The sequence below is a fragment of the Phalacrocorax aristotelis genome, chromosome 8 (assembly GCF_949628215.1).
Source record: "Phalacrocorax aristotelis chromosome 8, bGulAri2.1, whole genome shotgun sequence".
Lineage (NCBI taxonomy): Eukaryota > Metazoa > Chordata > Aves > Suliformes > Phalacrocoracidae > Phalacrocorax > Phalacrocorax aristotelis.
Window position 1 is genome coordinate 43,202,772 of NC_134283.1, and position 19,931 is coordinate 43,222,702.

A 19,931-nucleotide genomic window follows, 5' to 3' on the forward strand; every position below is an offset into this window, starting at 1 on the left:
TGGGGAGATTTCTGGCCGTCCACGTCCGCAGTGGACAATTCCAAACAGCAAGGGAGACCCTGCACCGAGCAATCGACCGTCAGACCTCCCAGCGGCCGGGCCAAGCTCCCGTCGCTGTCCGGTTAGTGCTCGCTTTTCCCCTGCCACGCTGTACGCTCGCGGAGCGGGACCTGTCTGCACAGCGACCTGTTACCTGTAAACAATATCTTCCTGTTCTCAAACAAGAAGTTTTAGAAAAATTCACCTTGTTGGTTTAAATATTTCATTTCTCTTGTCAGCCGGTCAGATCAGAAAGCTAGCATCGCTACATCTAATTTTCAGACATGAGGGGCTTTTAAAATTGCTCCTATTCCAGCTTTTCCAGCTCCGTGGTATAACGGCTATGAGAGATCGGTGAGTGAGTGACTATACTTTAAAGCAGCTCGGAAGGCGGGGAGTGGAAGCCAGTGTTAGGCTGATAGCACCTACCATCTACTGCGGCAAGCTGGGGAGTTCATCTCTGCTTTCTGCCATACTTGAAGATAATGCAGTAAAAAATACAGAAAGAAAAAACCCAAACAAACAGAAAAAGCAGCACAGGGCAGGGACAAAAGGCTTGTTTACTCGTCAGCACTTTAAATTTTGGCAAAGTACTTATTTTTTACCTCTTTTTTTTTTTGAAATCACTTTTCTATCTTTAACACCACCCCCTCCCCCCAAAAAAGAAAAAAAAAACCAAATGAGTTTTCCAGCATCCGTAAGCCATCCTGTTGCCTAACTTTGCACGTTTTGCAGTGAGACGGGGAATTTGGGTGGGCCTCTGGTCCTTTTCAATGGGCAGCGAAACCAGGCGGGAGAGAGCGAAGTGCCCAGTGTCCCGGCCAAGGCAGCTGGGCGCGTGGGACTATGTCCCCGTGGAGGCCACGCTGTACGCTGGGGACTCTGCGGGCGCAGAAGAGCACCTGGTGGTCAGTCTGGAGGAGCAGGTGGCGGTTTGGAGGTGAGCGGAGACGGGGAAGGGGTCAGGCTGTTCTCTGTGTGCGGAGTCAGCGGGGGCTGCAAGCTTGTCTGAAGGAAAAGCAGAGGAGATGCATTGGAGTGCGTCCAGAGGAGAGGGAGGGGAGTCTATAGCACTTCCATCGGAAGAAACTGGGCTGGCACAGCGTCCTTCTCCTTGTAAGTACCGAATGCACTTCTTTTTCCTCCTAAGAACAGTGAAGAGAGTTATCTGTGAATAAAGCGTGAGTTGACGGTCATATGTGAGACCCGCTGCTGCGGCTGCAAGAGCGCGCGGCTCTGTGAGCGGAATTGAAATGGGAAGGCTTCGCCCAGGAAAGGCAGGGAGCAGGTCATAATGACAATTAAAAAAAAAAAAATCAAATGTCAGTCATAAAAATCGAAACAATACTAAAAATCAAAATGATAATGAAAAAACAACACTAAAAATCAAAATGATAATGAAAAAACAATACTAAAAATCAAAATGATAATGAAAAAACAATACTAAAAATCAAAATGATAATGAAAAAACAATACTAAAAATCAAACCAATGAAAACCGAAACAATAAATTGAAACAATATTGAGACAAAACTGAAGCAATGAAAATGGAAACAATAATAGAAATAATGAAAAAACAATCAAAATAATGAAAATTGAAACAATAAAAGTCAAAACAATAAAAATCAAAACAATAAAAATGGAAACAATAATAAAAAAATCAAAGCAATAATAAAAATCAAATCGAGGAGACCACTTCCCTCCAGCCCAGCACTAAACCACCGTGCGGGCTTCTCTGCTCCTGGGGGGCCGAGCGGGGCGAACGCGCTCCCACCGCGTTCCAGAGGGAAGCGTGCCCTCCCCCCCCCCCCGTGAGCCCGCTCCCGCCTGCAGCAGCGCTCACGGGACACGCGTGTGTGCGGCGTCGCGGGGCCACCGCGCCGGCGGGCGCCCGGCCGGCCCTGGGCTCTGCCCGCTCGGCGCCGCCGTGTCGGGAGCGCCAGGACGCGGCCCTCCGCACCGGTTTTGGCCTTTCTCCTAAGGCGATGCAGGTCGCTCAAACTCTTAATGGTGTCTCTGCCTGTGGCCTGTTTCCTAGCGCCTTCCTCGACGTGTGCCCCATACACCATCAGCTTAGCTCTTCGATCTGCAGCAAAAGCCTCTGATCCCGGCCATCTCTGCATCTCAAAATACTTTATGGTCCTTCCCGACTCAGTGACACAGCTGAGTTGAAAGTGCTCAACAGAGGTTCAGAAAGAGGGAAGAAAATGGCCTGGGACCAGCTGGAGGAAGACACGGTCCGGGACTGCCTGAGGGCCTGCTTTGGATGTCGGACTAGACCTAAGCCCTTCAGAAGACTCGCTGGTCTTCGGAGGACGCATCACCTTTTAAACGGCTAACTAAGCTAAGGAAAAAGTAGCCCTGACAGCGCTCCAGTTCACGCTTCAGCCCGTGGCTTTCCCGGGCAGGACATGTTTGCTGTCATGTCTCCCTTAGGAAGCAGAGGTACGAGTACCAGATGGAACGTGGACAGATGCTACAGAGAAAGATTAGGCAGAAGAAGGACCTGAATGAACTGCAACTGTGAAAGACTCAGTCCCGCTCTTCCTTTCTGTGGAGCGTGACAAATAGAGCTCATCAGCCGGGGAAGATTTACTCACAAAAAGGGTTTTTTTTACAGAAAAGTACCCCATCGGCGGCAACTCTCCTCCCCTAGCCCCGCTCTTCTAGCAAGAAGCCCGCTGGGACCGGGAAGATCCCGAAGCCAGGGGTGCCTGGGGAGCAGGGACCAGCATCCCTTCATCCCCCCTGGAGAAGATATTCAGGTTCCCCACTTGTTTGTATGTTATGATTTCGAGGGTCTCAAAATTACAAGTCATACAAGTCCTCGCTGTAACTGCATTTCAGCACGATTTCTCTACACCCCTTGACAATTCTGCTGTTTGGTATCAAAACCAGGAATATTTAGCCCGAGTTCCAGTTGTCATCTCAGGCCCAGATGCCTTTAACCGCTCCTGGCTACCCAGAGTCAGTCCCTCGCACTGTCTCATGTTGGCTTTACACTCTGTTGAGCTGGTTTTCCTCCTCTTCGTGCGACGGATCCCTCAGGTCACCCCCTGCGGGTCCTCCAACATCTCAGTGTAGTTTTTAACAAAAGAAGTCTCACGATGTCACCTTAATAGTAGTGAGGGAACGATTCCTCTGCTGGAGATGGTATTAATGACTTTATAGCTAAAGAGGCCATATTCTGCCCGCCCGGCTGCCTGCCTCGGCTGTCTCATTTGAGGAAAACAGATCAAATGGAGAACTTGCTAATGCGGGCATACACCTTGCTTTGATCTTACTAATGAAAAACCAGACAAGTGTTAGAATATGTATTAACTAGTCCAGTATTAAACATGACTTTGCACTGGATGTGAACAAGAGAAGTGCTATTACTGCCGTCAGTGTCGTCGTTAGCCGTGGTGACCCAATTAATGCGATATGAAACACGACAGCCCTGCTGAACTGACTATTTAACGCGGAGGTTATTTTACACGGGCTGCAATTTCCCAGAGCAGACAAGCCCGAGGGGAAGCTGTATTTCCCATCGACACCTCAGGAGTAGCTGCCGGATGGGGAGTTGCAATGACCTGCTGGAGATTATACAAATCTATCCATCGTTTCCATTTAAAATAAGGGCAAAAAGAGCAGATCTGATACTACAGATTGCTGATAATGAACTGGTTGGTGGGCTACAGATGACCTGGCTATCACACAGCTAAAGGGGTTAGTCCCTCTCCCTTTAGGAACTACAGCACCCTGGAGCGGTTTGCCCGGAGCGAGGGGGAGGAGGGTGAAAGCTCTAGAGCAGGAACACCCAGTTTTAACCAGTTGACCTCTCTCCTGTGGGGTGGAAATCCTCCGGTGGAAGTTGCTCTCCGCAGGTGACCGGAGCATGTACAACAGGAGCCTGTGAGCCGGCAGCAGCACATTAGTACGGGGAATTGCAGAACAGCTGCGACTAACCAGGGTGTGAGAGGCAAAGGTTAAAAAAATAAAAGCATGCCAAGATCTCCGAGCACTTCAGCAGCCCGTGTTAATCCGGAAGCAGTGAAGAGAAGCTGAATTAAGAGAGTTCAAACGAAGGCAGAGTGAAGTTGGAGGAGCTGCCCGCAGAGCTGCAGCCGTGCCCTGCGCTGCGGTACGGGGCTCTCAGCTCGGTGGCATTGCTGTGTAAGTGACGGGGGGGGCTCACAAAAACCCCTCTCTGGACATTCAATGTAAAGAGACGCTAAGGGAGCTCTGTCCAGATTCTTAAATCAGTTAAAAAATGGTGCTTGATGACATGACCCAGAGCGTAACAGGCGAGCGGGGAGGTTTAGCTGCTGCGCGGCAGGACGTGGCTGCAGGGAGGGGAGCTCACCTTGGGCTCAGCCACCGGGACCTGAGCTCCCGCCGCTGCTGCTCGGGCTGCCAGCAAGGTCACGCACCCGCAGGACTCCGCGGGGCTGCGCTTCGGGATTCAGATTTGGGGAGACTAAAGGATTTTAGTCACTTTAAGCTGTCATAAGCACATCAAGCAATATTTTACTTCCAGATTTTGCTGGAGTCCTCAATACATTGGTATAAAAATGTGCCATGAATCGCAGACCTCTGTCCAGGCTGGAGCCTCCCCATGCTTCTGTGCCCAGGTCCAGAAGCCCTCCAGGAGCTTTTTCTGCCAGGCTGCGCTTGCAGACCCCCTAAGCCAGGTAGCACTTGGTTCATGTACTAGGTTTTACTATCGCCTGGACGTGGCCGTTCCCTAGACGCCCAAGGCACAGGGTGCTTGCAAACTGTCTCACTGCATGAGGCTCTCCCACCCCACAGTGGGCGCTGCAAAACTTCGGGGCCAAGAAGGGTTGGATCTCAAAATACATGGTTAGCCCCACTATAAATAGGAAAAATAAACACATTAACAACTCACTGCTGGCACTAGGGTGCTGTTTATGCAATAGGAAATCTCTAACAGGGGAAAAAAGCCCTGCATCAGCGTCACAGAGGCCTCCACCCTGGAAATAAGCTTTTAACACCAGGGAAGTCCATCAGCCAAGGAACAGGTACAGCATTACACCAACACTGCCCGTGGAGGGTAAGAAACCCAGGGTTCAGCCTGACCCTTGCAGCTCGGACAACAACTCCTGCCGATGCCCAGAGAAAACCCCAACCCCGCCTGGCCGGAGCAGCCCCCGCCGGCGCTGGGACGGCTGCAGGAGCACACACGGAGCCAAACCCGCTCGCCCAGGAGCACCCCAGCAGCGAGGAGATGCCGATACACACCTGCACGGGCCGCACCAGTCCGTTTGTTGGTTGAGGCCAAAGCGAGCTCTGCATTTCTTAGGAGAGGCAGGATCTGAACACAGAAACATGCGTGGCGGAGAATGGGCAAGGCAGAGGCACAAAGAGGAGGAGGAGCAGGAGGAAGAAAAGAGGCAACATCATTTTAGCCACTTGAACACATGACTAACAGACTACAATCCAATTTTTTTTCTGCAACAGACCAGTGCTGGCACCACCTCTCCTGGAAAAAGGTGATCGTTAGGCAAGTATCAGTGATCACTGCTGGCAGCTGGAGAAGGGGGAGGTTTGGGAAACGGCCTCAGCTCCGGGAAATATGGGCAATTATGGGGAAATTCACGGCTCTTTGAATTTCTTAAGTTTGGAAAAGCTGCCAAATCCCAGAGGCACTGCCTGCCTCCTGCGTCTGCACCCTTACCTGCTCCCTGCCTTTCCAGCAGCGATTAAATGGGGCTGCCAGTGAGCTCGGACTGCGCATGGAAAAGAAGAGGAGGAAATGTTGCAGAAGCAGGCTGAAAGCAGAGTTAGCACCAAGGAAACCCAGGACCAGGTTATTCTGCTCTGCCCCCCCACCATTCGCCTTCCAGTTTTAACAGAAAAGCTATTCTACGTGGCCTTTCCTAAAACAGTCCAGTTTTGCTGTATAATTACGGGACTCATTACGGTGAAGCCCTGTTTGCTTTCAGGCACATCATGGGTTTTTCTCTAGTGTTATAAATGGGATTTGAACAGCACATTTCTGTGCTGGATTCACATTCCCTCTTTCAGCCACCACCAGTGCCTCCTGTTGTGTATGAACAGCGCTTGGTTTTCATTCCATACCAGGTGAAATTATTATTTTTGTATCACACAGACTAGACATAGATATGGCTATATAAATATATATATGTATCTATTACATATAAGCCTAAAAGATTGTATTCCCCTTATCAGTCTAGACACTGAATGAGCTCGACAGTGTTAACTAAATTGAAGATATTACTGGGACACAGTCATGGAATTGCTTTTTATGGACAATTCAAAGAGCTCATCCACCAGCAATTCATTAAATCAATGAGATAATCTGAACTTCATGAATTAATGCAGGCTGCGGGATTCTGGTCACATGGACGTGTAATCCACAGCAGTAACACCAGAGCTGGACTCCCGTGTCCTAACCCACAAGCGAACCGCCCAGACGCGGCCAGCTGTGCACCCTGGGGACCCCAACTCAGGTGTGATGGTCTGGGCGTGGGTGTGCAAGGCCAGGAGAGCAACAGGCTGACCTGGCCCCCTCCCCAGGGAGCACTTCTGGCGGGAGAGAGAACCAGAGTTTTGCTTAGAAAGCCAACAGCCTGTCATCTGGCTGACTTAATTTCATCCAAAAGTAAAAAGCAATGAGCAGGAACGAACTGGTGGGCTGGAGAGCGGGAAAAGCTCTTTGTAAGTCCATAGGCAATCGCAGAATGGATGTACTGGAAAAAACAGGCTGTCTAACTTCATGTATACGTGATGCCATAGTGGGCAAGGACAGTCGCTTGATCTTTTATAATGAATACTTAGTGGTACAGACATCATTTATCGCTGACATGGCAGCAATGGTTCGGAAACCAGTACAAAATAGCCTTGGATGATGGGGATGTGCGTGTCACCAGCTGAAATCTGTCGAAAGGTCCTTTTCTAACAAACAGTGTGGTGCAGGGAGGCAACTGGTACCGGTTTCTAGTGTGACTTTGCAGGAACTGTAGGTTACTTTGAAATGAAAATGAAATCTGGGGTAGTCCCACAGGTGAGCTTCAATCCTGTCACTGCATTTAGTCCCATGTGTGGTATTGATGCATTTGAGAGGGGTTTTCTTTAATTAACGGTCTCGGTAGCGCTGATGGGGACATTCACCCTGGATATTTTGAATAGATTAAGTTTAGTGATAATATATATGAAGTTACACACTTGCCAAAATCTACTATTTTCAGTTTTCATGAAACCCCCATGTTCTAATTCAAACGTGTCTATGAAAAAAGTCACAGAAATGTTAATTTACCATGTCTTAAAAAAAAAAAAAAAGCACGTATTTCTTTCATTAAGCTCAGGAGAATAAAAGAAAACATGGTAAAGCACGACAACAGCTTTGCCTTCGGATTATCCCCTCTGAGCAGAAACGAAGGGACAGCCACCGAGCATTTACCTGAGTTGGAATCTTGCTGCTTTTCCCGTGTTCGTCTCTTCTTTTTCCCCTAGGAAAACAAAGGAGAGGCTGTTAGTCCTCACTCCCAGGAGACTGAGGGTGCCGTGCAGGGTTCTCGGGGCTGGATCGGGCCGCCGGGGAGGGCTGCTGCCGCCTGGGCGAGCAGCCAGGTCCTCAGCTGTAACAGCCGCGGTGCCGCCGGCTCTGCCCGTTCCAGGGAGAGGTGAGCTGGGAATCACTGCAAGGGGATGTGCTCAGGTTCGTCTATGTGGGCATCCCTTTCTTTCCCCCAGCTGCCCAGTCCAATGCTCCGGAGACGAAACGCAGGAGGAACCCTCAAAGCAACCACCCAGATTTGTGTTCGCAGGCATGCCGATGGCCGCCTTTTACATGGCACAAATTTGTCCTGTACCTTTTCTCAGGAATAACCCCTCGCTTCCAGCACCACGGGCAGTTTGACTCATCCCAGAACCACTCTGCACGAGATCCGCACGTATGCAGAACCAGCAACAGAAACTCAGAGGAGCCGGCGGCTGCGTCCCTGCTGCCACCTCCCCATGTCTGCTCCACCTTCTGCCCAAGACGCTGCTCCCCAGCTCTGTTTTCGGAGTCCGTGACCGTGCTACAAACACTGCTGAGACCCTGACTGACACTGCAGGCTGCGTAAGAAGGCGCAAGAGAGAACGTTGGTGGATGCAAAACAAATGTAATAAACCCAGCGCCTGTGCCTGCGCTGCTCAGCACCTCTGCCGACTCCTGCCAGTCCTCCTCGGCCCACCCTGATGTAGAATCATCAATCAAATGTCTGATAATTTAATTAATAGATTTACCTAGATTAATAGAGTTAAACAAGATTTACTACATGCAACCGTTCAGAGGCGGTCTGATCAACAGCTGATCCTCCTGGCGTATTCTTATTCCTCCTCCCTCTTCATATTTCTAAAAAATGCTTTAATGTGGTGCCTTATACCTGAACAGAAATTGCTCTATAATGTGTTACCAGGAGGAGCACCCCTGATTTCAAATGGGAAAGTTAGTTTTAGGAAATAGCCAGAAATTTATTTTTAAATAATACTTATCTATTTCAGCACTTTCACATCTTGGGACCAATCTCTCATTCTGTTTTCTTCCCTCACTTACAAGAAAACCCTATTTTATCCCCAAATTGCCTCTCTGACTCACAATACGCAACAACTCCTAATGAACTTATTAAAGAGGGCACAGCAGCGCAGGAGCAAATCTGGCCTGCGTGGAGCAGGTGGCTCGCAGGGCCACCTTTGGCCCTTGACTTTTTATATGACTTCTTGTGGTTTGAGTGAAGGTGGAAAGCTCCGAGCTGCGGTAAGCTTTTGCTTCAGTGTGGGAGCAACTGTATTTCCTGCCTGATATCCGCATCACGTGCTGCAAAAGTGACCTACATTCCTCCTCCTCCCCGCCCAAGCTCCAGAGAGAAAAGCACCTCCTGCAACGACCACAAGACCCGAAGCAGCTGCTTGCTGACGCTGGGAGAGCCGACGTGCGCCTTCAGAGCCCACTAGCCACAGAGGGAAAACTCTTCTGGAGCAAGGAAGCGGCCCTTGCCAAGATGAAGGATGCTACAGGATTGAGATTTCCATGGAGGATGTGCTTGGTCTTGGAGGAAGATGGTGCCTTGCTCTCAGTGATCCTGCTGCCCTCCAGATGCTGATGCTCTTCAGGTGCTGCCGCCCTCCGGAGCCGCCCTTAGAGAAGCCGGGTCAGCACCACTGGGGCAAAGAAAACCTTTGGTGCTGCCCTGGTTTCTCTAAGGGTGGCTCTGGAGGGTGGCAGCATCCAGCACTGATCCTGTAAAGCTACATATGGATGCTGAGCTCCTGGTCTGTGTTTGCAAGGAGGCAGGGATACCTGTACTGCTGCAGGGAAACACGGGCTGGGGGCTTCCTGTAACCTCTGCTTTCTCTGCGTCATCTCTGCCCTCTTTTTTTTTCTGCTTTTTAGGGTCTTTTTGGTCTGTTTAAGGGTGTTTTCTCACCCTCAATGGAGTTTGGGCTTTCTGGAAGGAGGACTCGGATCAGGGTGGGCTGGACGGGTGCTTGCTGTGTGGCTCCCAGGGGAAAGAAAGCAGCTGTGACCGAAATGACAGAGCCTTAGATCAAAGGGCAGAGCCCTAGAGTTGATGGACGGACATTTGAAGACTTACGTGTGCTTTGCTTCACGTCTCTAAGGCGCTCATTAGGCACGTAAGATCAAACTAGTTGAGAAAGCCACTAGAAAAGACCCAGCATGTATCCTGTGCCTCTGGGGTACCGCTACACCTATGCAACCTTGTTTAACACGATGCCACTGAAGTGGTTAACATGGCTAAGAGGAAGTGAATTTTTTTTTTTTTTTTAAGAGTAACCTTTAAATGTTCCAGGGAATACCCTGGAGGCTTCCCAAGTGCTGTCCCTACCACTATGAGGCGTGAAACAGCTCAGTCCCGCCAGCCCAGGAGCTGCCGCCACTTCTTCCTGGGGAGTGGGGGGCCCTGGGAGTCCCAGCCATGCCAGCGTGGGTGGTCCATGGCAGCCCCTCCAAAAAGAGCCACTATTTTAGATGTAGAGACAAGTTATCTCTCTATAAAAACCAAACACAGTTTTTTCTGCTCACACCTTGGGGATAGGTTTGGCATTGACTACCATGGCAATGTACCTTGCTACAGCCAAAACTGGCGAAGATCAAGGCTGGAGCTTCCCTCCTTTCCCTTGTACACAGGGAAGGCTCTTCTGGCCATGGGAATGCACCATCCCAACACTCAGCATGTTTCGGGGACCTCTGCACTAGTTAATTTTTATTGCTGAGAACCACTATGTGCTGCGTGGCTCAGCTGCTCCGTCCAGCAGCCACTGCCTGGTTTGGGGGACTTTCTTTTCCTTTTTCAATCTGGAAAGGTTTTTTTTTTCCCCCTAACAGCAAACTTGCTTGGGAAACAGGCTCGCCAAAGAGCTGGGTTGAGCTTGCAAGCTCACAGAATGAGCAGTGCTGTTGTCTGCATTCGCTCAAATTGCATTTGGATACTTCGAACGTGGCATGGTTATCTGGTCAGGGTCCTCAAATAATGACTGCTCAGGGTGGGATCAAGGTCGCCGAGGGACAGACAGAAACTCGTCGGCTGTCATCCTGCGAGCATCGTTACACGCCCTGCAATACACGGGGCTGCTGCTTGGGATGCAACCCCATGGAGAGTCCGAAATCGGACCTGAACAGCCTGCGAGACTCATACAAAGCAGCTTACACTCTCCTATTTTGCCTTTTTCACAATTATTTCCCATTACTATTATGCTCCCGTGACCATGCCTTGGGCAGACACCCTGTGCTAGTTTTAAACCCGCAGAACAGAGCCAGCAGCCTGCAATTCAGCAAATCCCCCCAAACCTGCAGCGAGTCCTTGGCTCAGCCCCATGGGGCCGGGGCTATGGAGCCCACGGTACCCAACCCCATGATTTCAAGCTGACGAACAAGGCGCTACCACAAAGTGAATGGTGCTGAGGAGGCTATGGGTGCCTGTTCAGCGCCCCCGGCCACCCCAACCTGAGTTTCTCTTCCCGCATGTCTGCCCCATGCTCTGCTCCCACTGGGCTGGTGTCTCAGCTGCTGCCCAAGATGCACAAAGCAGTGGATTTCCATGCAATTATATATCCAAAGATCATCCGCATCATTTAAAAGTTCCCCTTCCTTTCTAGTTGTATTTACTTGGACAATAAGCGACCAGGTGGTTGTGGTAGCTGGGGAGCTATAACATGTGTGCTACGGATAGGCAATGAGCCAAGAGGATGTTCAAAGCACTCCTGAAAGGTGAATTTCTACAGCTATCGTGCCATCAGGAATGGCATTACCAGGGACAGGTGGGTTGTTTGGCAAACACCAGTTGTCAGCCCGCCCCGGGTCATTTCTGGCCATGCCATGGGGAGGGGGTCCGAGCCGCAGAAGCCACTCACGTAGTTGTCTCTGGCAGACCAGCCGGGGTAGAGCTGCATGTGGAGCTGCCGTTCCTTGCGAGCCAGTTCGTAGTACTTGGCCTGCTCCTCCCGGGACAGCGCGTGCCACTGCAAGGACAAGCGCGGCGGTGAGACGTGGCCCCGCTGTCCCCTCCTGCATCAGCCCTCCCAGCCCCTCCCCACCGCAGCCGCCCTGCTCCGGGGATAAGAGAACCTGGGTTTGAAAGCAGATGGTTGTTACGTGCTTAAAAGCAGCTGTAAGGGACAGGGATGCTGCAGTGGGACGACGGCACTGAACCCCGCATGCTCTTACCCTCCTTCCCAAGATCTGGTTGATGGCGGCGCTCTCTTTCAGGGTGCATTCCGCAATGACTTTCGCCCGCATTTCTTTCATATACAACATGAAAGCGTTCAGGGGCTTCTTGATAGTGGGCTTCTTGGCTTCCTTCTCTCTCTTTGGTTCTGGTTGAGGTTTCCTTGGTGGGACCAAAAGAGGAGCTGTCAGCACCAGAGCCGCCCTCCGGCCTGTCTGCCTGCTGGCACCAAGCTCAGCACAAGACTCGACACCAAACCACCCCGACAGCACTAGCAGGTGGGGGGCCTGAGATCCGCACCTCGGATGCACGCCGTTGCCTGATGCGGGTAGAGCTTGGTGTTCATCCATCCACCCCCACCATGCAAGCATTAACAGGGATAAATGAAATGGTTATTAAGGCGCTAACGCTGTTGAGCCCTGCCGGCACTCCCAACTTACATGTTCCGGTCATAGTGCTCCATCTCTTGCTTGCCGGAGTGGGGCACGATGGCGGGGTGCGGGATGCCGGAGGTGTGCATGCCGGAGCCCAGCATCAGCGGGTGAGTGAACCTGCAACAGAAAGCGGATGAGCCGTGCCGGGGCTGCTCGGGATGCTTGGGCAGCCGGAGCGACGTGTCTCACGAGATGGCACTCTGACGTGGCAGAAGCAGACGGTAAGCGGAGGACACGGAAAGCAAACCCACGGGTGCTGCTGGGCTGGTGTGGGGCAGGCAGCGCCCATCACCCACACTGGCAGCGGGCACGGCCGGCTGAGCCACGGGCACGTGGGTGGAAAGGGTCCGGGTGCTGCGCAGCGGCGAGGGAACCAGCCGGCAGCGGGAGCCAGCCTGACCGAGATCAAGGGCACTTTCAACCAGCAGTCTCAGCTACTCAGAGCTCTGTTGTTGCAATATCTTATTAGTGCTGCAGAAAGGAACAACAAACTCAACCCAGGGTTTGGATGGGAGAGATTAGGACCACCCCACACCTTTCTTTTAAAAAGAAATAGCATAAGTCTGAACATGAACCAAACTGCAACTCTAGGAGGTGCACCTTGCCTAAGCAATGTTCTCCACCAACACGGGTCTGAGATCACGAGAGCTCTCGCTAGCTTTCAAGCTTCATTAGCTCTCTTGAGAATTTTAGAGGGTAAAGCCAGCGCAGTCGGCTTTGCCAAGCTTGCCACTTTACGACTGCAGCTTGAGATGGCAGAATTGCCCATGGGAGATGAACTGTTCATTAGATATGCTGGCACAAAAAGAAAAGCTGTTTAATTTAATCCACCAGCACAGTCTGATCCTTATCTGACCAGGTGTACTTTCTCAGCTGCAGCAGCGCTGCAAAATCCACCCCAAAATCCTGCGAGCAGGAGCGCCTGTGCCAGGCTTGGGGAGGCTGCTGGGCCTCAGCAGGGAACCGTTAGCTCCTCTCTGGCCTTCAGCTTCGAGGCTGGGCAAAGCGATGCCTCAGAGAGCAGGGAGGGCTGGCAGTGCTCCCTCGCCTCGGTTGGAGGGATAAGGGTTTGCACGGATTGAGTTTTTTTTGCATGGGTAAGGATTTGCGTGGTTTTCCTGCAGGAATCCTCCACTAATGACTCTTCAGGACAACACAAAGCAGAAGCAAAAGCTGGTGCATGAGCACACACAGCGTACACGGGCATCCTTGTGGCGCTGCCCTCCTCGCTGGAGCCACGGGGGCTTTGCCCACCGGCACGCCCAGAGGAGCTGGGCTCTATGACTTCCATCCACAGGGGATGTATTGTGCTCACCGGGACATCACTGGGGTCTGGGTATATTTACAGAGGGCAAAATTTGGTCCTGGGTGACCATAACCTTGCAGTACGAACGGTTCGGGGCTGTGCTGTGTGGCCTGACTCGCTCCATGTTTAAGGCAGGTTGTGCTGCAGGACCAGATCCCCGGAGGGGGAAGCAGGGAAGCGACGTGGCCAGCTCCTGCCGACCCCTTCCCGTGCGCAGGGTCCGGCCCATGACCGTGCCAGCTCCGCGCTGCCCGGTGATGGGACGGGGGAGGCAGGAGCTTAGATCGCAGAAGGTTGAGTAGTACCGATGGGAGGACAGCAAATTGCTGCCCACTGCCTGTCCTGCTTTTAAGGCTGAGGCCAAATAAAAAGGGTCGCTCTCTGCAGAGCAAAGCTCAGTGGTGGTGGCCACAGGGGTGTATTCAGAATTAGGGTTAGTGACAAGGAGCAAAATCCTGAGCAACAGATTCCACCCCTTCTTCCCAATGCTGAGCTGAAGGCAGGGGTTTCTGGCTTTGTTTTGACTTCTGCAGACTAGAACCCAATCGCTATGCATCCTCCCGGGATGCTCGATATTCCCCTGACTGCTCTTTGGACGAGACACTGCCTAAAAGCTCCTTCCCTTCCCACGGCTGCCCGAGGAAGGCGCGTGGCCGTCCCTGGGTGGCCGCGCTCTGCTGCAAGCTCCTACCGCACAAACTGCAAGCTGCGAGACCAGCCGAGCTGCTGCCCTGTCTCACACAGCTCATACTCACCTGGAGAAAGAAGCCCCAGCAGAAAGCGCTGACGAATACGGCTGTCTAAATCCACATGACGGGAGCGGATAGACAGACTGGCTCTGCCTGGGATCGGGAAGAAAGAGTCTATAAAGTATCCACAGCTACGTGGTGTTTCCTAAAGATACCTTTTGCTAAGGGGACTCAGAGCACCGATGCCCCAGGAGCTGTGCCTGGTGGGATGCTCGGGGTGTCCCCTGGGCTCAAGGGGCAATGAGGGACTTGGACTTTATTTTGTGGGAAGCTGGGCCTCCCTGAAAAGGTTGGACCCAACACTGACCCCCCCCTCCATCCCCTGTGTTGAGTAACACTGCAGCTTTGAGTTTATCCTGTTAAAACACAAGTGCGAGGTGTGCTGAAAAATTAGGAGACGTTGCTATTGCACAGAAGAAGTCGCTTAAAAGAGCGCAGTTTGAACGAAAAACGAAAGCCTGCTCAGAGTCTCTCTCTGTGCAGTGCACAACAGGCTGTGCCGCCACTGGCTGCACCAAGAGGATGCCCAGGCACGGGAACCTCCCAGTGTTCAGAGAGAAAACACCTACTCTGCCCTTGTACATGCTTCAGAAATGCTCTAATTTTCCCAGCGCATCCTTTTAAGGATGCCTGTCATTTTTAAACAAGCCAAAAGCTTCATCCCATGTTTCTTTTGAAAGTTGTTTCATACAGGGGACTGGGCATGTACCAGTGTTGGAGCTGGAAATTATTTTTAGGATAGTAAAATAACTATGCAGGAAGTTCCTCGTTGTTCCCAGCAAGGGGAACCCCCCGTGTTTTCATACAGAGATAGCTCAAAAATACCTTGACTCGTTCTGCAAACCTGCCAAAAGATGCTCCCAGACTAAAACTGCACATGGAAACGGAGATGCCCGAGGAGGACGCGACAGGGTGCTTAAACCCGCGCGCACACTCGTGCTCCTCCAGCCAGCCGGCACAGAGCTGTGCCTAAGACCAGCACCAGCTACTGTCAGCTCTAAAAAGCAAAAAAGAAAAACCAAACCCCTTTAAATGCGGTGCCACCCTACTGCCCTGCAAAGGACCGAGCTCCTGGATGCCAGGGATTTTTCTGGCAGTTTCTGCCATGAAGGGGAATAACGACAGTGCCACAGCAGTCAGGCCCTCGAGCCGTGCTGGGGAGGAAAGAGGTTTCTGTTTCTGCGGCTCCAGGAGCTGCTGTGTCTCAGCTTGACTGAAATCTGCAGCATCTGTCTGAAGGAAAGGCAGCCGAGGCGGCAGAGCTCTGTTTACACTCTGCCAGGCAGAAGCCCTCTCCCACCCCTTAGATGTCGGCGGGTATAAACACACCGACAAACAGCCAAGTGCTACCGCGCATCGGGAAACCGAAACGACCTTTGAAGTTGAACGCGGCTGCCCCAGGGCCAAGAAAATACTCGGAGCTAATCCAGAAGCGACATGCGTTACTGCAGAGGCTGAAATATTGGGATAGAAAAAGAGCCGGGCCCTCATGGCTTCATTCAAAGTGGTTCTGATGTGCAAATTAATGCAATTGCAAAATCAATCCCTGATGGTCAGGAATGCACGATTACAGCCCATATCACCCGGTGATGGGAGGGTGGCTTGGAAAGAAGACATGGGATACCCATGGAGGGACCACCATGGCACTGCTGCCGCTGGGCCCGGGAAGGCGGTGAGCGACACGGCTCGCAGGCTGCCAGCTGATGTCTGCTGCCAGGCTCCTGTGAGCAAAACTCACTTGACTGGACTCTTGGAAGCTTTTATCCGACCGTCATCCCCGCTAATTACAGAGAGAGTGATTGCAGCTCCTCGTCCCGAAGCACTCGGTGCGAACAAAGCCCATTTCTGCCCAGCTCCTGCCTGCTGGCTCGCGGAGGAAAAGCTGCTTCCCGCGTGTGGCCACCCTGGCTCAGCATCCCCAGCACGAGCATCCCCGGCACACAGCCCCTGCCGCCCGCTGCCTCCTGCATGGGGTCAACGCTGCTGCTTCTGCACCCACCCGCACCCACGTGCAGAGCCTCGGCTGAGGCCTGGGCACTCCAGGAAAGGTTTTGGGGCTCTTTCTGTAAATTTTGGGCGGGAAAATGGATGAGCAAAGGCTCTATTAGAGACACGCACTTGGAGGTGCTGCTCTCTGCTCCGTCGGGCTGTTTGTTGCTTTACCGTATCTGCTCTATTAGTCACTAATGAACATGTCTGACGAGGTTGCTCGAGGATGCCAAACCCCGCAGATGCTGGAGCAGCTCTCAACAATGCAAACTCCCTCTGCCACCAACCAAACGACAAAACCTCGTGCAAACCGGACTTTTTCCCCTCCACGCACCCAGGGCTGCCTTTAACAGCATCCCATCCCAAGAACGGACCTTGCATTTGGCAAACAGGCTCCTTTCTCACCCCCAACTATTTCTTTTATGTTATAGCACAGTCACCCCAGTACTTGTTTTTCCTGAGGATGAATCACATCATATGAGGAGTTAAATCATCGCCCAAGAGTAGCAGATTTAGCACAGAAGGCAAAATGTAATCTCTTTGAAGCTGAACCCTGTATCAAAGGCCTCAGCCTCTGTTTCCTTGTGGTTAAATATCTGGAACATGAAATTCATAAACAAAACAAAAAGCTAACATTTTACTTTGTGTTTTAATGTCTTCGCCTCTGCTATTTTGCAGTATGTTCTTGTACCTGGAGGTCTCTGCTGGGCTTTGCTGGGATTTTATCAGCCGGCACCAGGAGGGATCTGGCCGCCTGCTCCCGCAATTGCCCTCCTCTTGTCCTGGCCACCCCGACCCGCCGCCTGCAGCCACCAGCCTCCCCGCGAGCCTCTGCAAGGTCCCTGCGCCACCAACTGGGATTAAAAATTAATCTGAAGAGTGACGATGCCCACACGGCACCGCCTGCCAGACCTGCTCCCTCGGCGTGCTTACGATCACGGTGACAAAAGCCAGTGGCAATGACCACAGAGCACATACCGGTGTATTTTTAACTCATGTCCTTGGGGCAGGTTTCCCAATGGGCTCCGCTTTGTGGGATGCTCCTTGGGGCTGGCTCATGCAGGGGGGTACTTTTTGGGAGTGCTCTAGCTCACGGTCCCTCCTTCCCTGTCACCCCTGGGGCAGCCGAGCTGGCCGCGCTGCAGCCAGGCTGCGGGTACCAGGGTTGTTCACCAGGGCAGGTCTCTGCCGCAATGTCAGACCCTGAGAAGCACCATGGCCCGGTGGATGGAGCATCCCGTTATATTATGCCACGCCAGTGGCACGCTCCGGGAAAGCACTAGTTGTATCGAAAACCCCAGTGAGGGAGAAAATTACCTCTTATTCAAAAAGAGAGGCTTTTCTTATGATTAGGAGAGGTGGGTAGGAAGCTAATCTGCACAGGGAGCTAGATGTAAGGCAGGAGACTGTTTTGAATGGGGCAGGTTGTAGCCCCGCTCCAGGGATGCCCCAGCCAGGACAAAGCCTTCAGCCTCTCCATGGATCTGCTCCCCATCTCTAAAACAGGGCTAAATCCTCCTCCCCATCACGCAGCATGCAGAAGGGATGAAGCCGGAGCGAAAGCACCATGGAGGTTATGGAGAACAGCTGCACGCGGTTTGTTTCAATAAAGCATCCCCCGTATGGAGCGGCCGGTGGGCTGGGGGCTACACAGGGCCCAGCCCTCCACACTCACCATCCCATCGACGGCGTGATCTGTCCAACTCCACCGGGAGGGAGGGGGTAGAAACCGGGGATGTCTGAGGTCTGGGAAGGACGGTGCACTCCTGGGAGAAGGGAGAAGGAGATGAGCTGGACCCAGCACTGCGCTTCCCGGCTGACCCGGACCACTCCCAACCCCCCGGATGCTCCATCTATGGGCACTTGTGGGCAGCCCGGAATATATGAGAAATAGCTGTCTGCAAGTGGCAGGATATTGTAATCTCCCTTTTTATTGCTGTGGTTCTCTCTGTGGGGATGAGGTGGGTCGTCCACGTTGCTGCAGAATCACAAACACTAGTGTAACAGGGTGGGGAAGGCAGCTTGCTCCTGCACAAGCATCATCCCTGCTCCACGCCACCCTGAGGCCAAGCAGCCCCTTGCTTTGGTAAGGATTTGATGGACTCCAGACATTCCTCTGCCCTTCCCAGTGAGCCTGTTTAGGTGCACAACAGATGGCCAAAGCCATTCCTACATCCCCTTCCCATCAGCCATCCCCAGGACCCTCCATGAGCGGCCAGCGGGGATGCTCCAGCAAGCACCACTTCTCTTGATTTTAAACAGTTTGAGTCCCCATTCAAAGCAACCATTTTGCAGGCTCTGCGGGTGCCAGGGAACGGCAGAGGTGGGTATGGTGCCAGGTGGGAATTCACCCTTCGCACGGGGAATCCCTGCGTGATCTTCAAAGCCACTGGCACAGGCGGCACGGCCAGAGGAGACAGCCGCAGCATCTCTCCGTTTCTATCTGGACTTGAAAACAGCCTGCGGAGCCCGGGGCTGCAGGTGGGACTCAGACAACCGCGGTGCTTCTGGCAAAAGCAGCCTCCAGCTGACCCCCAGACTAGAAAACGTGGAGGGGAGCTGGGGCTGGGCTCTGCCGCAGCAACGTGTAATGCTGACTGCTAACGAGCCTCAGACTAAAAATCATGTACAGAGATTATCCAGCAGCTGTCCTGGGCAATAAATATGTTGAATAAATTGGTGATTAGTTGCAAGCAGTTTGCAAACTCAGAATTCTGGATTACCCTCCTAGGTGTATTAATGATATATTATTAATTAGAAATGACATCAACAGATTCCAAGCATCTTATTAGGAGTTAGCTAAAATAAATACGTAACTGAACTGAAAGGGATATGTGACTTAGTCCGAGAGTTACCTACGGCTGTGCTCAAGTGTGATGCAGCAGCCCCCTGAAGGTCAAACACAACCAGTATCTGCGTTAGGCAGCTGCCAGGATCTCCTGAGATTTGGACCTCCAACAACACAAGCTGCGTAAGCCAGAGCACAAGTTATTCTCGCTGGCCCAGTGGCTGGGGCACCAGCCACTGACTCAGAAGGTCCTGCTTGTATTTCCTTGTCTGCGTGTCCTTGGGCTACTGTGAAATACTTTAAAGGGATGCTGTGAGAATGAGTACGATGGTGACTCGCTTACACTAAGTGATAATGGGAGATATTTCAGCGATGAAAATAGAGATGGGACACATCCAGAATGAATGGGGAAGGAAACCCTCGTTCCAGCAGTGCGGGGCTGAGCAGTGCAAAGCTGATCACAGCTGCACCATGGAGGCAGGTCCCAGGTGAGGATGATGATCTGAACCTCTCCATAAATAGGACCTGGGGGTCGCTGGGGTGGACAGACTCTCCCTGCCTCCGATGTAAATGTACAGGGTAAATGGGAGAGACTGAACGTGCCCGCACTGAAGGTGCAGGCGGGTGTGCAGCCAGAGGGCAGCTTCCCAGAATTACTGACCCACCGCAGAGATGAACGCTTAGGGACTACTCCACTGCTGATCATAGCCTCCACGGAGGGATATAACCAGCTCACCCCTTGGGTGAGCTGCTCCCACATTGCTTAAGGCTTTCCAGGCTACCAGTGAGTCCCTGGAGGCAGCTCACGGCGAGGGGCTCTCGGAGGGGGCAGAGCTCTGCAAGGCATCTGCGAAGGCAGCGTGAAGGGAGGTGTGTTGGGTTGCCTTCCCAGGAGACTTGGAAATCTGCACTCTTCCCCTCGAGATTCAGAAAT

General features: G+C 52.3%; 1 protein-coding gene across 9 annotated transcripts in view; it reads right to left on the reverse strand.

Moving 5' to 3' along the window:
* TCF7 (transcription factor 7) overlaps positions 1-19,931 on the reverse strand; it is a 76,977-nt gene that overhangs the window by 4,417 nt on the left and 52,629 nt on the right. For 2 of the 9 annotated variants that reach the window (XM_075102919.1, XM_075102916.1), the window contains exons 5-12: positions 17,885-17,975; positions 14,227-14,313; positions 12,172-12,282; positions 11,731-11,893; positions 11,418-11,525; positions 7,462-7,510; positions 5,280-5,352; positions 581-1,184 (exon numbers count right to left, since the gene is read on the reverse strand). In XM_075102919.1, coding sequence (XP_074959020.1) covers positions 884-1,184; positions 5,280-5,352; positions 7,462-7,510; positions 11,418-11,525; positions 11,731-11,893; positions 12,172-12,282; positions 14,227-14,313; positions 17,885-17,975 — 983 coding nt within the window. In that variant the 3' untranslated portion in view covers positions 581-883. Of the gene's footprint in view, positions 1-580; positions 1,185-5,277; positions 5,353-7,461; positions 7,511-11,417; positions 11,526-11,730; positions 11,894-12,171; positions 12,283-14,226; positions 14,314-17,884; positions 17,976-19,931 lie in introns of those variants that run through there. The other 7 variants (XM_075102921.1, XM_075102920.1, XM_075102923.1 and 4 more) reach the window with 6 other exon arrangements.